At 36.5% G+C, this 16,892-nt stretch overlaps 1 protein-coding gene across 1 annotated transcript in view; it reads right to left on the bottom strand.

Annotated features, from left to right (window-relative positions):
* The window catches only part of LOC136037731 (ubiquitin carboxyl-terminal hydrolase 15-like), a gene marked incomplete at its 5' end in the record, with an annotated part of 88,687 nt that overhangs the window by 58,312 nt on the left and 13,483 nt on the right, over window positions 1-16,892 (bottom strand). Inside the window, 3 exon segments of the mRNA XM_065720506.1 lie at window positions 6,182-6,355; window positions 11,209-11,326; window positions 11,790-11,870. Of these exon segments, the coding sequence (XP_065576578.1) occupies window positions 6,182-6,355; window positions 11,209-11,326; window positions 11,790-11,870 (373 nt within the window).

A 16,892-nucleotide genomic window follows, 5' to 3' on the forward strand; every position in this document is an offset into this window, starting at 1 on the left:
TTCAAAGTACATCCTTGGAAACTCTGCAAATCTTAACCTAACGAATAACCCCAAAGATTTCTAGCTGATCGGACAACCCCAATTTAGCATGGCCACCTTTGAGAAAAGCCAATTTAACCCCAAACAAAAAACGGTACAACCGGATGAGAGCAGCTCTTCTGAAGTAAACGCTTTAAAACAAAAGACTATTTGGTTCCTTATTTTAGGCTATTTTACAATATAATAGTTGCGTTTGTGACAATGCGCCCGATTCCCCACAGTAGTCTTGTATATAGTCCTAAATAATATATTTCTTCATTGTTTATCGTCTTGTGATAGATCATGCCTTCTTCGCTAAAATGGGTTTGCTACATTCTTGGCTCGTGAATACAACCCTTTTAAGTGATTTCTATGGAATTAATTTTAATAAAAATATCATATAAAAATGGTTTAAAAATGTACAATAATGGAAGGAAGCATGATAGTCAGATCAATGCATGTTATAAAGCAGAAACTTCTTTGTTTGAGTGTTTGTTTCTGCTTTATATTTATCCTATATTTTCTTATATTTATCCGTGACCACCAGAGTGTGAAGTGTGCATTGTCTGAAACACGAATATGATATTTGAAAAGAGTAGGTATCAAATAAAAAATATAATGGTGCTATTTTTATTTTATTAATGTGTCTTCTTTTATGGAGTCGTCAAGTAGAATGTAAAACCATAGCATTTCCTTCAGAAGAAATCACAGAACAGAATATTATTCAAAGCTAACCCCCCGCTGCTGCAAGGGTCTGAACTACCAGAACCCGGAATACCGTTTTCGTTTATAAAATGTATACATTCATACCTCACATCAGAATTAACAGTTCTATAGGGTAGTTGTTATCACGTCTGCTTTACACGCAGAAGGTCTCCGGTTCGATCCCGAATGAAACTAACTTTTAGTTATCAGCTACAGACAGTTGTTACAACTAAAACATAATAACTAAACAAAAATTAGTCTCGAATCCAGAGGCGAAAGTCAGAATTTTCCTATCTGCTAATTTCTTAGCTTCAGAACAATCGTGGCTGCATCTACAGCTACAATTTACTGAAGGCCGAACTTCGGCCAATAGTAGCCCAGAACTAGTTATTTCAAACCGAATCGGATCGAAATAAAGAGTAAGCCACTGGAATCGCCATGACCCAAAACCCAACCATGAAACTTACAATCCCCTGGCTTGAGCAATAAGGAAAATCCCTTTTTTGTATAGAAAAGTACTTTTGTATCCTCTTTTTTTCGTTTTTTTTTATAGGAGGTAGAAACGGGTTTCACCAGTTTTATCAAGCTACGACCTAGTGCGGGAATTCTAAAATTATCAAACCTATTAGCTAAATAAAGCAGAAAACGAGGTGACGAAGACGAGAAGAAATGGCACTCAGAAAACCTAATGGAATATATTTCTCCGTTCCAAAATAAAAAAATTACCGTTTTTGAAATTTTGTGGAAAACTTAGATAATATAGGCACTAGGTTTTGGCTGAAGATAGTCTAGCTACAGCTACAGTCTAGGGGTCCTATGCCCCAACTAATTTTTTAAAATTCTATGTTTTTTACATCATCTTAAATTTAACACAAATAATAAAACTATATTCCTACATTCTAGTTCAGGTTTAGATCATCATGTACTATTTAAATTAAGAGGTATGGAAACAGAAAATGTGGAAACTCCACTGACAGTGGTGATAATTTACAAAAATGTTGAGGGGGATGTACACTTCCAAACATAGGGGCAGTATTTTTTTTTCAATGAGAATTCAATGAAAATACCAAAAAAAATGGAGGTAAGAGGAGCAAAATCCACCCGATTGGGACCACTGGCCCTTTACATTAAAATATATTGTAGCATCCTTGAGACTGGTGTTATGAATACATATAGTTACTTCAAAGTTGTTACAAAATTACTGCAACTTAGATAAAAAGATATTAAGTCTGAAAAAGATTAAATTAACTTTACTTAACTTTAAGTTAATTAAATTAAATTAACTTTATGCGGGTTTTATATGGGCATATTCATAGATCAGTCCAAAGGAAGTTACTAAAATAAATAATAAAATTTCTAGGGGAGAAACCTCGAGTCCCACCTCCTTATGCACTAACTTTTCAGGACAGAAGCAAAATTACTCAAGAAATAAATCACTAACTCAACAAAGACTAGCTAAAATAAAAAGAGAACTAGACCTACGTTGCCTGGGCAACGTGAAGTGTTGCGACAACCTTTGTTCGGTTTTGCCGATTAAAGTGTTGCGAGAGCAACACTTTGGTTTTGTTTCTTCGCTATCGGTTAAATGCTGAAATTGTCAAAATTATCAAAGCTTTCAAAACGGCATATTCAAAGAAGAACACAATCAGTAATCACATGATCAAATTCTTCAGCGTTGAAAAAACAACAGCAAAAGAATATCGGAAAAAGGGACTAAATTGAGTTTGCAGCCAGTTGAACTTTATCCTTTTCAATCGTAGACATCGTGACGGATGGAAACTTGGAACATTATCTTATATAATCTAGTTGGTATTATAAAGCTATCCGTAACTTTTCAGGATCAAATACCATAGATGTGCACCAATTTGCACAAATTTGTAGCCCCTCATGAACCTCCTCTAGCAACCCATTCTTGCTTACAAGTCCCTCTTCCGTGAGAGACAAAGAATAACACAATCAGTAATCAGATGATCAAAGGCTATTCCTCAGGGTTGAAAAAAAAAAAATATTGGAAGAAGGGACTAAATTGACTTTGCAGCCAGTTGAACTTTATCCTTTGCACACCATAGGCTCTGGCTCGAGGACAAGCAAAAACCATCCTTTTTGGCCCCAGGCAAGAGTCGTACGGAGCTTTCAAAATATAATGTCATATTCATCAATCCGGCCCGAGGTCCACACTAACAGCCGATTATTACTTACTAGGCCCCTAAATGTCACTTTGCAGCCGGTTGAACTTTATCCTTTTCAATCGTAGACATCGTGACGGATGGAAACTTGGAACATTATCTTATGTAATCTAGTTGGTATTATAAAGCTATCTGTAACTTTTCAGGATCAAAATACCATCAGGGACCCATAAATTTCCTGTAATGACTCGCCATCCAGGATCGCTTATTATTGGATGGCGAGTCATTACAGGAAATTTATGGGTCCCTGATTCCATAGATGTGTACCAATTTGCACAAATTTGTAGCCCCTCATGAGCCTCCTCTAGCAACCGATTCTTACTTACAAGTCCCTCTCCCGGGATATACATCCAAGCTCACCGGAAACAAATAATGGGTACACCAACTAGCAAAAGTTCCAAACCCCTTGTCGCTGAAGTCATTGTAGCCTAACAGCCGATTATTACTTACAACTCCCCTACATGTCTTACAATCGGGAACCAAGTTGTTCTTACCATCAATTACACCAGAAACAGATAATAGGTACACCAATCAGCAAAAGTTGCAAACCCCTCATTGCCAAAGATGATTATAAGCTAATAATCGACTGTTGCTTGGAAGTCCCCTACATATCTCACAATTGGTATCGGCCTATTTTTGGTTCAAGTGTGTACCTTACCACTGAAGTTGTCAACCCCTTGAAACTTTCAAACTGGTGTATGTCATGAAGGAATTTTTGTAACAAAAAATGGATGACATATACTTTGATCAGCTCATCAAGGTCTATCGATTGTCATTGAAAAAAAAAATTCTATCTGTCTTAGTTCAAAAGTTGACTTTTTTGCCGGAGGCCAACTTTCTAACACCACCACTTAGAAAGGAGCAAAGGATAAGCTCTAATTTCTTTAGCAATGAGAGAACTTTCAAAATTTAAGATGCACATGTGATACCATTTCTCTATTGCAATCCCAAGTAGAAAAAAAAGAATGGTAAAGTCAGCTGAAATCACGAACAGAAATGGCTAGAAACAATAGATGGCAGCACTTTCGGACCCGTGGGAAAATCGCACTTTTTTGTTTCTGTAAATTTTTCTATTTATCACTCAAAGAAGATATATTGGCTGTGGGGCCGGGGAACTACCGCATATATTTAACACTTATAGATTTTAGTCCATCTTCAATTTGAAACTGGTGCCTGCCTGCTTGCCTGCTAGAACGGAGCTTTCCACTCGAAAGCAGAAACATGGTTTGATGAAACGAAAGCTTGGCTGCACAACTTCAGATACTCCTCTCTGACATAGGCTATATAACTCCACTTCACGTCGCACACCATAGGCTCTGGCTCGAGGACAAGCAAAAACCATCCTTTTTGGCCCCAGGCAAGAGTTCTACGGAGCTTTCCAAAATGTAATGTCATATTCATCAATCCGGCCTGAGGTCCACACTTTCCGTAAAAACCGCACAGGTTAGACCCTTACCAGTTTCCAGGAATAACCTGAGATCGGCAGCATAGGAAAAAAAAAACAAAAAAAACCGGGACAAAACCAAAGTGTTGCTCTCGCAACACAATTATGTGGAAAATGTAAGAATTTATAGGAAAATATGGGTAGAAGTAGAGCAAAGACCCCTCCCACCAGATTTTGAAAAATACCTCTTTTGGTATTTTCATTAAGATAATCGAATAAAACCCAAAAATTTCACCTCACCTAGACTTAAAAATAACTTTTTTTGCATAAGCAATCAACACTAAAAAACAGAAATCTTTGCCCTCACTCTCAATATTTTCACGAATTGGCACAACTGGTACTTACGCTCTGTAGACAAGTTGCAAAACTGAACAGAGAGAATTGGAATCCTTATGGTCCTTATTATAGGCCATAGAGTGGTTTCACATTGGCTGAGTAGGTCATCACATTGATTTACATAAGGAGTTGGGTGCAAAGAGTTAGGCTTTAAATAGATTAGGATGGAGGAGGAGCGTGCACAGCTATGTTGGTCTAAGGCGGCTAGGCACTGCAGTGAGTTGCTAGTAGCAGTAGTAGTTTATTTTTGACTGACAAATAACTATTTTACATAATCCAGCTCAGTAATGGCAGTTTCCACTCCCCTCCACCTCCCTCTTCAGTCAACATGCAAGAAAAAAGGTTACACACTTAAAGCTTCCTCTCAAAAAATCTAGGAAAACCAATAACTATTTTACACATTCCAGCTCAATAATGGCAGTTTCCACTACCCTCAACATCCCTCTTCAGTCAACATGCAAGAAATGGGGTTACACACTTAAGGCTTTTTCTCATAAAATCTCGGAAAATACACAATAAGTTATGCCAAATGTTATACAAACCCCAGAACTGCTCACAACATATCTTGTTTTCTCAATTCAAAGTTGAAGTGGGTTGAACAGAGATTCAAAGTTAAAAAAGGATCAGCACCACCGGTTTGGACTATAGCCTTGTGCGGCATCTTTTACCTTTACATGTCCAAATGGACTGAAATACAGTCCATTTCATGTACTTACTTTGAATTATCTAGGCGAGTAGGAGCTATGCTGCCCTGACCAGATTGTTCTAATTATAATAACTAAACGAGATAGAGGAGAAGCATGCGCAGCTATGTTGGCCTGAGGCGGCTAGGCACTGTAGTGAGTTGTTAATAGCAGTAGTAGTCCTTAGTAGGCCTTAGAGTGGTTTCACATTGACTGAGTAGATCATCACATTGATTTACATAAGGAGTTGGGTGCAAAGAGTTAGGCTTTAAATAGATTAGGATAGAGGAGGAGCGTGCGCGGCTATGTTGGTCTGAGGCGGCTAGGCACTGCAGTGAGTTGCTAGTAGCAGTAGTAGTTTATTTTTGACTAACAAATAACTATTTTACATAATCCAGCTCAGTAATGGCAGTTTCCACTCCCCTCCACCTCCCTCTTCAGTCAACATGCAAGAAAAAAGGTTACACACTTAAAGCTTCCTCTCAAAAAATCTCGGAAAACCAATAACTATTTTACACATTCCAGCTCAATAATGGCAGTTTCCACTACCCTCAACCTCCCTCTTCAGTCAACATGCAGGAAAAGGGGTTACACGCTTAAGGCTTCCTCACATAAATCTCAAAAAATACCGAAAATATTATACCAAACCCCAAGAACTACTCACGACATATCCTTGTATTGTCATTTCTAAGCTGAGGCGGGTTAAATAGGGATTCAACGTTAAAAAGGGATCAGCACCATCGGTCTGGACTATAACCTTGTGCCACATCTTTTACCTTTACATAATACAGTCCATTTCATGTACTTACTTTGAATTGTCTAGGCGAGTAGGAGCTATGCTGCCCTGACCAGATTGTTCTAATTAAGTCAGCGTATGCCCTTGCGATTTCACCGTGATTTCCAAGGGGGTTATCTTCATTGATTTCTTCTAAATACCGTTTCTCCAAAAAGTATAACGTCAGTGGGGGTATATTGCTCAAAGACTGGAAGATGAAAAGATGATTATTGCTTTAAGTAAGATACATTGCTTACATTTGTGAGGACCATTTTCTATTCTGAAGATTGACAAAAAAAAATCAAATTGTGAAGATTGTTTTCAGTTACGGAGAATGGAAATACTGTTTTCAGTTGTGAGGATTGTTTGTAGTTACAACGACGGATATAAGCTGGAGTTAGAGAAAGTTTAAGCGCTTAGACCATAAAGTTGGGGAAACTGTTAAAATCAATCTATTCTTCTTCTTCTTGTTTAAAATAGTATGGAGACACTTTCAGAAAATTTCACCACCGGAATCAAAATCCGAGCCGAGAACAAGTTTCAGGCTAGTCTCCAGGAAGAAGAAACTATCAACACTATCAACTACATCCAAACAAAAAACGTCAGACTTGACAAAGCAGAACAAAAATCTAGTAGGTTTTTCAACGAAAAAGTAAAATAATAAGCTAAAATAAAATATACTACTACTTCTACCAACAGCTTACCGCAGCACCAAGCCGCCTAAGGCCAATGCTAAAATAAAATAAGATGTGCAGTAGGTATTCAAGGGTATGAAAACCTTTTCAAGAATAATGTTTTTTTTTCTGCCGAAATTAACATATGACAGAAAAAGGCGAGCAAGGGAAAGTTTTCAAACGAGTGCTATAACAAAGACTATAAACTTAAAGGAGAGACAGAGATAGACCTAATACTTTCTTCCATTGAACACGGCAGGGACCGGAAGATAATCATGACGATTTGTTTTCAGTTGTGAATATGGACCACAAATCATTAACTAAGATGTCGATATCCATCACATTAGCTTTGTGAACATTCATGGGCTTTCAGAGCCCAAATTCCCTCATCCTAACAGAAATAAATAGCAGCAACTGTGAAACCGGTTCGAAAGACTAGCAACAAAACCTGTCCAACGAAAGGCATAAAAAAGAAGAAAAAACGGCGGCCTATACTCTTTAGTGAGGTCGGAAACCTAATGACTGTATATATTCGCTTGGTAGGATGGCTTCAGGTGGCGGTTGCTTAAAGTCACGCGATTCTTGACGTCACGCGAGTTCGGATTCTTGACAATTATGAAAACGGGCCCTTGAAAAGTTCTCTGTGGTGTTTAATGCCCAGCTAGTAGTGAAGAAGGAGAATAAAAAAGAGGACACATCAGGGCTACCCATGTAGACAAGTGATTTTCCTTTTTGTTCAAGCCAAGGGACTGTAAGTCTTTATTAATAGTTTTCAACCATGGCGTTTGCAACGGTACGCTTTTTTTCGATCCGACGCCTTTTTTAGGACTTTCAGGTTATTTTTCGAAATTGCCTAAATCTAATTTCGAAATAATGTTTTGCAAATAAGACTAAACCAGATAATAGTTACCATTCCTGAATCAGCTACAAATGACAATTTTTTCTCACAGAAAGTTTTTATTAAAACACATTTTTTTAATTTTGGTTACTATGGGACCTGGTTCGTTATTTGCTACAATAATACGAGTAGGTTATACAAACTTGTGTTTCTAAATTCTCATTTTATTTAAAAAAAGAAAGCAGCATGGTCCCAGAAACCATTTAATTACTTGTTTGTACTTATTTTATATAGAGCCAAATACTTAATTCCTTACTTTTTTTTTTTTTGGAATTTTTTTCATTGGAATCGTAGGTTCCAATGGGAAATTCTTTTTTCATGCAAATTCTTGCGTCTTTTGCGTCTGAATAAAGAAGCGATGGTAGCTAAAATAATCCTGACCTAGCCTTAAATAGGTTTAGTTCTATTCAAACGAGAATATATCATGCCATTTAAACTAATTCTCTTTGGAAGTGATTTACTTATATGAAATTAACTTCATCAATGACCATAGTCATGTATTTTATTTATTTGTGAACATTTACTTAAACTATTTAAAGTTATAATTAATTTATTGTTTTATTTAGTCTATTTTTAAATTAATTTAAATTCTACCTAAACTGGATTATAATTTCTGGAACGATTGTACCCGCAACTTTACTAAGTTATGAAAAAATAAATAATAAAACACAAGATAAAAATTTGAAGAGCTCTCAAACCATTTTTATGGTTGTACGAGTATGAGCAGTTCCCTAGAACTCCTCACAATCTGAGTATATACTATATTAGTTGGTTTGCGAGACTCCTGCGACCATTCCCCTAAATCCAGCGCCAACGGAAGAAGAGAGGCAGAACGAGCATTCCCTCTTTTCCTCCTATGATGGCCGAGTTCTTTTTTAGTTTTCTTTCCTATAGTTTTATCTTATTTACATGTTCTTTCTTTTTCTCCTTTTTTCTCTTGGGGGATAGTAAAATGTAATATTATATGTGTGTTTCATGACGAATAAACCTTATCTTATCTTGAAGGCCAAAAATATATATAACTGACACAATGTAGCTATAAAATAAATAATATGAAAATGGTAAAATTGTGTAACCCTCGTGAAAAATGACCCTTTTTCTAGCACAAGAAGAAACTTTCAACCTATACCCAAGTCCAAATTTTTCCTCCAAAAAAATCCTTTCGAAGTTTTAGTACTGTGAAAACAGACACTTGACGACAAGAAACAGTAACTTGACCGATTACAGCATTTAACACGAGAACAGACAAAAAAAATGCCGACAGAGAACAAAGCACCTGACATGTAGGATCTAAAGACAAAAATGGACCTCTAGGTCTCAATGAAACAATCTGAATAACAACTAACATCTTTTTTAATCTTCACGCGCACAGTGATGGGTCTGAACAACTGAACGGTCAAAAATCATACAGAATATGCAGCTTATATTATTGTAGGTGCAGAGCTATAACGGTGAAAGGTACCATTGGAAATGATGAAGACGAAGTACTGGCAATATTTCTAAGTAAAATCGGCAAAAAGGCTGGCAAAATACCCAAAAAAAAAATATTTTATAGCTGTGATTATAGTCTCCGAAGCAATGAATTATTTAGAAGTATAGTCACATGGACTATTTAAGTCAATATGTTAAAAGGCAAAAATAACATTGTTTTCAATAAGACCTAATAAATAGCAATTAACGTTTTTTCTAGCTCCACATGATGATGTTCCAGAATATTTGAATTACTAAAAATGAAAGGGAACATGTATAGTAGGGGAAAGATACGGAAAAAATGGTCGAACCAGGAAAAAATTGGTACAGAAATTATTTTTTCTAATTTTTAAAAACTAACGTATTTTTTCACGCACGGGGATGGTCTTGAACGGTCAAAAATCATACAGAATATGCAGCTTATAAGAGTGTAGGTGCAGAGCTATAACGGTGAAAGGTACCATTGGAAATGATGAAAACGAAGTATTGGCAATATTTCTAAGTAAAATCGGCAAAAGGCTGGCAAAATATGCAAAAGAAATTAAAATATCTTATAGCAGTGATTATAGTCTCCGAAGCAATGAAGTATTTAGAAGCATAGCAATACGGACTATTTAAGTAAATACGGTAAAAGGCAAAAATAGCGTTGTTTTCAATAAGACCAAATAAATAGCAATTAACGTTTTTTCTAGCTTCAGATGATGATGTTCCAGAATATTTGAACTACTAAAAATGAAAGGGAACATGTAAATTATATATTGGCAAAAGGGCCGAATTTAAAAGTTGACCATTAGAAACGCTGAATGTCAAAGTTATCTTGGATAATGTTTCTAAGCAAAACTGGCATGAAATATGGCCATAGAAAAACTTAATAAAAAAAAAGATTATATATTGAAAACAATGGCCATTAGTCAAAGTTGACAGCTAACATTATAGTCTTCAGAGGTATGAATTAGTCAGAAGCATCTGTAAAAGGTGCATATGAGATACATGTTTAGGAGGCAAAAGTGACTCAAGTTCTCAATAACGTCTTCTGAATACAACTAACGTCTTTTCTGGCTTCACACGGACGGCGAAAGTCCAGAATACCTGAACGGCCAGAAATCAGACAGAATATTAAGTTTATGTATTTGAGAAAGGGTAGAGATAAAAAAAAAACTGAAAGGGACAACTAGGAAAGACTGAAACATACTGGGCAATACTTCCAAGTAACGAACTAATGAAAGGGCTTTCAAAATACCGAAACAAGGGGCAAAACTAGTATCTTAAAGCGTCGATTAAAGTCTGCGAAGCTATGGTATGTTTAGATGGTATGGTATGTATCAGCGTTCGGAGCATATCAGATGTAAGGTTAAAAGCATAAGTGACCTCCTTGTGCTCAAAATTACCTCTTAAGAAGCAACTAACGTCATCGTTAGCCTTCACACATACAGTTATGGTTTAAAATATCTAAAGAGATAGAAATCAAAGAAAATATGTAATTTATATAAAAGTGAAAGGGCAGAAAGGTGGTCATTAGAAACATTGAAAAGGGACGTTAGCCTGGGAAATATTTCTAAACAAAAAACTGGCGTGAAGCCACACAATGAATAGAAAAAAAAAACTTTATTCAGGCGTGATACCCAAAGTGTATGGGTAACTAATAGAAGTGGGACTGGCGCTAGTATAGACCAAAAACTTATCAACGTCATCTAGCATTTGGTGGCACACACCAATTTTTTCAATTTAATAATAAGAATAATTAATTTAATTAGTGTAACTGGTAAAATTATGGCAGTAATAAGTATCTAATCTCAATTCCTGACAGAAAAATGATAACAGTGCTTGAAAAAAATGCCAAGTGTCGCCAAACACAAGATGACATGGGTATTCTATGACATCTATTTTATGACAAGATTATATTTAGCCAAAGAATAGATGGCGTTGATTCTGTCGACAGAAGCACCAGTTCCCACTTTTATAAGTTACCCATACTCTTTGCATGATACCATCAAATAAGCTAAAATCCTCAAGCTATACCTGTAGAATACTATTCATGAAGCAAGTATTTCCGAGATTACTGAGACCACAGAGTCCAGGCTGATAGCCTTTGGAGCCAGATGCGTCAGTATTGATGCCGTACGTTCGACTACTCGCCCTAAAACATAAATAATTTCTCAGAACACGCTGTCTTTCCACTTATAATTAAAATTCCTCTAATTAAGACAGTGAGTTATAGAAAATAAAAAAGAAATGCATATACGTGCAAAGTCTGAACAGTACCCTAAATAAACACGAAAGAAAAGGATACAAGAAAAAATAGAAGAATAATAATAACATAGAAGATAAAACAGCATGACCTGGAAACCCACCAGTGCTACTGGACCCAGATACAACAGCAACTTTTGTGTCTACACAATAGGCCAATTGTAAAAATGGTTACAACCTAACACACATACCTCACACTGTAAAAACCAAAGGAAAAATGTTCAATAGAATTTGAAAAAAAGTAAGAAGAGAAAATTCAAGTGCGAAAAGAAAGAAATAGAAATAGTGAATAGAAAAGAAAGAGGGATGAAAAAAACGATGAACTAAACAAAATCAAAGAGTAAATTACTCACATTTGAGAGCTAGTTAATCCCGTCGTTTTTTCGGCATGGGAACTAGGCAAAGCAATCACTGAATTACTTGAAGATGTCAGTCTGAAAAATAATCTAAAATTAAATTTCGCAGGACGGATAGCATAACTCGACCCACCCGTTCACGTTTTTTGACAATAACTTAGAAACTAAACATTTCTCCGTATTTTCATTTCAGTACATTTAAAAACAATCTAAACTTAAAAGTTTCAACTAAAAAATTAACGTGAAAAAAAAAATTAGAAATTGACTTCAAAACATAGCTTTCAACAAAAATTGATGTTCAACTAAAAAAAATTTAACACAAATGACAATATATTATGTCGTAAGTTTCGTTAGTAACAAAAACACAAACTGGATGGGAGAGGCGGTGGGATGGAGGAAATTGAGCGTACAGAAAAAAAAACGAAGATGTACGTTCGAAATTTCTTCAACAAAGAACAAGTCAAAGCAACAGTCAACACAAAATCGACGAAATATTTAGAAAAAAAACTGGAAAAAGCAAGAGAAAAACATAATACAAATACCCAGAAAATTTCTCAAACACACGGGTATACGAAATGAATAAATTACATAACTGTATGCCTGAGTTTTCAACCTCCATCCATGGTTCACAACATTAACCAGCAAATTTACTCAAATAGGGAGAGGCACTATCAGAGGTTTTTTTTCGTGGAAAGATGTAAGCTCCCTCCTCTAAAAAAAGCTTAAAGGCTTAAAATTTGAACCTCCCACCCCACTCCACCTCTTTACTCTAGCATGAGGGAAAGTAACTGCAGTTCTATACTATCAGATTCCACCCGCTTATCACGAGATTGTCGATTCGAGTGAATTTTGTGTAAGATCTAGTAAAAAATGGAGCTAATTTTTTAATGCTATTCAATACCTATTGAAAAGCTGTGTTAGAAAGAAAAAATTCAACCAGTCGTAATTTACAATCGTTTGAGACCCTAACCCAAAATACAAATAACTATTTTATGAAAAATGGATGTAAATTGATGAAATTGAAGGAGGAGGGAAAAAATTTATTTTTAAAATAAGGAAGGGACAATTTTGCTTTTTCGATTCTTTTCACTGAAAATACTAAAAAAAATATTTTTCAATGAAAATACCGAAAAATTCCAGAATCTAAGGGGGCTATTGACCCCTCAAAGAAATGACAACCGTGCCTTTTCTGTTACTAATGTCTAAAACACTAAAAGATATCTCCTATAATTAGATCCAGCTCACAAGAAGTCAACGAGGGGAGAAGGATTCTCTCTCAATTAGTTTAAGCACACAACCTTCATTCATTAATTTTGACAATATGCATCTTGGCCAGGAAAAATCAAAACATATTTCAAGCAAAAGAAAACCTCAAGCAGATGCAGTATGAAGTCACTGTGTTGTACAAAACTGAAGGTAAATACGATGTTACAAACATACTTGAATCAAAAAAAGATATATATATATATATATATATATATATATATATATATATATATATATATATATATATATATATATATATATATATATATATATATAGCACTTTTATAGACGCCATCAACCAACACACCAAGGCTGATTGCAATATACGGTGCATATAACCTAAAACTTTTTCACACACGTCAGAGTGTGAAGGCGTTTTTCATAAAACTTAAGAAATTAAATGTGGCTCGACTTCGAGAAAAAAAGATTGCTGAAACTTTATATAAAGTAAGCAAAAATACCGCACCTGAGTAGGTCATGTCGGCTTTTCGAAGGAGTGACGAAATTCACGAATGACGAATGTCATCTGGTTTTTCAATCAAATTTACCGGACCGAAAATATGGAATTATTTGCCAAATACTTTGAGAAATGCTAATAGCCTACCAGAGTTCAAAGGTAAGATTAAAAGCTTCTTATTGGAAAATATTGAATTAGATCCTAATTTTTTTTACCGATAGTTCTCTATGTTTTGTTTTATTAATTTACGTTTGTTTTCTTTTCTTTTCCCTTCTTCTTCTTTTCTTTTCTTACCTTATACTTCTTTTCTTGATGATTGAATGAATACTGTCACCCGTTATGGGCAGTGCTCTGTTAGGGTGTAGTTAGTTTACAGTGAGTGATTTGTTTTTTGTTAATAAACGAATTGAATTGAACTGAATTTCTGCTGGTTACAGCTGCTTATGACAGCAGGCATTATGACAGCAGGCATTATGACAGCAGCTTATACAGCTGCTTATGACAGCAGGCATTGATGCCTTGTATTAGTACTAGGCAAAGATCCATCCAGATTTCCTGTTTGAAAAGTAACTCCACTTCGTAAACAGAGACCACTTAAGGTTGAAATGCCTCATTATAATTATTAATAACAAAACACATACTGGGTGTGAGGAGGTGGAGAAGAGGAGAACAAGCGTAAAGAAAGAAAACTACGAATATATATTGTGAAATTTCTTTTAACTGGCAACAAGCTGAGGTCGTAGTCAACACGAAGTTGACAACATCTGGTTAAGCCCAAAGTGACATGCTATCCAAGATATCTGACATTAAAATGATATATCACAATAGAAAAGTTCACGGCTGTTGCAAATTTGTCCTGCTAGGTAGCACCCATGAGGAAATAATCACCATTAACCCCCATGTCAGAGAAGCTAAAAGATTTGGGACTTCATAGACAGTTTGACTGGCTTTTGCTAACACACTATCACGTGCCAGGCCTATCTGGCAAGGTATCTATTTCGAGTACACCCACTTCAAGGTAACGGTCTTCAAAGAAATTCAGAAGTGGTGCTTTAGGTGTCAATCCCTATCGTATTTGGCTCGAGAATACAGTAATCAACACTGCTGCCCCCATTATGCCCATTATCCCCCCATTATGTAGGGCCCCACGAATCGACAAGAGAGGTCCACTATCAGTCGTGCAGTGTCACGTGTGTCCTGTGCTGCAACAGAAAGAATTAACAACAAAGCTATAGCCTGTCTAGCTGTTAAAAAACCTATGAACAAAATATATTTGTTCAATTTCGTAGATTGTTCATTTTCAGTTTCGAAAATGAACAAGCTAAAGGCCTTTTGCCAAAACATCTAAGGTCACAACGCTGCGAAAATAGACTATCTAAGTGTGATCTGCTCCGATTATAATGTATTTTGTGGAAAAGAGTAACTGCTTGCCAAAGACAATTTCCCTCTGCTTCAAGCAATGATTTAGGCTTGGAAGACCTAGCGGCACCACTCCTGTAATAGTCAACTACCAGATCCCGTTTTCATCCATGAAGTCAAGCATCAATCTAGGCTTGGAAGACCTAGCAGCAATGGAACTAGACCCTAGGCACTCCTGTAATAGTCAACTATCAGATCCCGTTCCCATCCATGAAGTCAAGCAACAATTTAGGCTTGGAAGACCTAGCGGCAATGGACCTAGACTCTAGGCATTCCTGTAATAGTCGACTACCAGATCCCGTTTTCATCCATGAAGTAAAGCAACAATCTAGGCTTGGAAGACCTAGCTGCACCATTCCTGTGTGGTGTCACTGATCCCATGTAGGTTGTACGAGCCGTGCAACATCTACGCTTCTGTGGAATCTCTGCGACCAACTAGCTTTTTCCTCATCAATGTATATCTTCAAACTAATTTGAATAATGACTATATACCCAAGAGTGTGGCCGTTTAAGCAGACCCATCAGTAGAATCGAAAACAGACAATTTTTTAATCCGTGAAGACTTCCAGTGTAAGCCCTCCGTACCTGGTAAACTAACAAACATTTTTCTAGCAGCAGTACCAGACGGAACATGTGCTTGCGACAAAAATCAACAGTTTATATAAATGTGGTTCAAGAAGTAATATTGACTAAATGGTAAAATGGTAAAAAACTTTCCACCGATGCAAAATGTAAGTGCTGATTCCAACCATACTTGCAACGATCATTCGGTCACAACCCCATTTCAGTCTGCCGCAGTCCAAGCAACTAAAAATTTCTTTACCAAGATGGAGTGGGAAAAGATAGACACTTTGCCTTATCAATACACTTTTCATACAATCTTAAGTAAAATTGAAGTGCCCCACCAGTTGCTACTGCGTGGTGTCCGGGATCTGGCTACACTAAACATTTTCTGTGAGGAAATCTGCCACGCCTGTTAACCGGGGGAAATTTTACCATCCCATGTTAAAAGGTCCGTCCTGATTTTCAAAAACCAGGGTGGGACAAGTATCCTTGAATAAAACAAGCGAAAAAATCGGACAAAGTTGCGGTACAATATTTGGAAAAGCCGATATATACCGGGCGGGGGTGGTATTCCAGTTGTTTGAGTACGAAGAATTATTACCTTAATCCAACTAAAAACTATAAATCGAAGAAGCTGATAGTGTTAGATCAAGAGGGAAAAGATTCGAACGTGATGTGGAAATTCTTCAAGAGACCCCAAACTTGTTTTAAACCATGCTCCTTTGATTTTACGGAGGATGAATGGGTTAAGCATTACTCTATAGTGTTTGATTCCAAAGAGCCTAAGCTAGAAAAGAATTGTGATAATCATTTGGCGAAAAATTTAAAAGTTTATCAAAAGTACCGAATATCTTCGTGATATTTAAGCCGGCCCCAGTAAAAATACTGAGCAAATTAAAACCCAAAAAAGCATGACAGAATATGTCCGGATAGCTTACAATACAGACCTATTGTTTGACCATATCGCTCTCCTCTTCTAAATCTGTGTCGACGGTGGGATGGCTCCCAGTTTATTTTGTACGGATGTGGTGTCAAATAAGCCCCAAATGAGAAAAAAGATCAATTAATGAGTGCACAGGATATACGATAGACCAATTACCGTTTCTAGAAAGGTTGAGATGGCTAGGCCACGTTCTACGGATGAAGGATGACAGATTACCGAAGATTGTCCTTTTTGGCCAACCGTCTGGGGCTACACGGAAAGCAGGTCGTCCTTGTCTGGGTTGGGATGATTCATAAATAAAGATTTAAAGGAAATGGGAACTTCCTGGGAGGGTGTAAAGAGTGAGGCTTTAAATAGATTAGGTTGAAGGAAGAGCGTGCGTAGCTGTGTTGGCCTCAGGCGGATTGGTGCTGCAGTGAGTTATTAGTAGTAGTTCTCAATAAAGTCCTAG

This window comes from Artemia franciscana, chromosome 17, assembly GCF_032884065.1.
Source record: "Artemia franciscana chromosome 17, ASM3288406v1, whole genome shotgun sequence".
Classification (NCBI taxonomy): Eukaryota; Metazoa; Arthropoda; class Branchiopoda; order Anostraca; family Artemiidae; genus Artemia; species Artemia franciscana.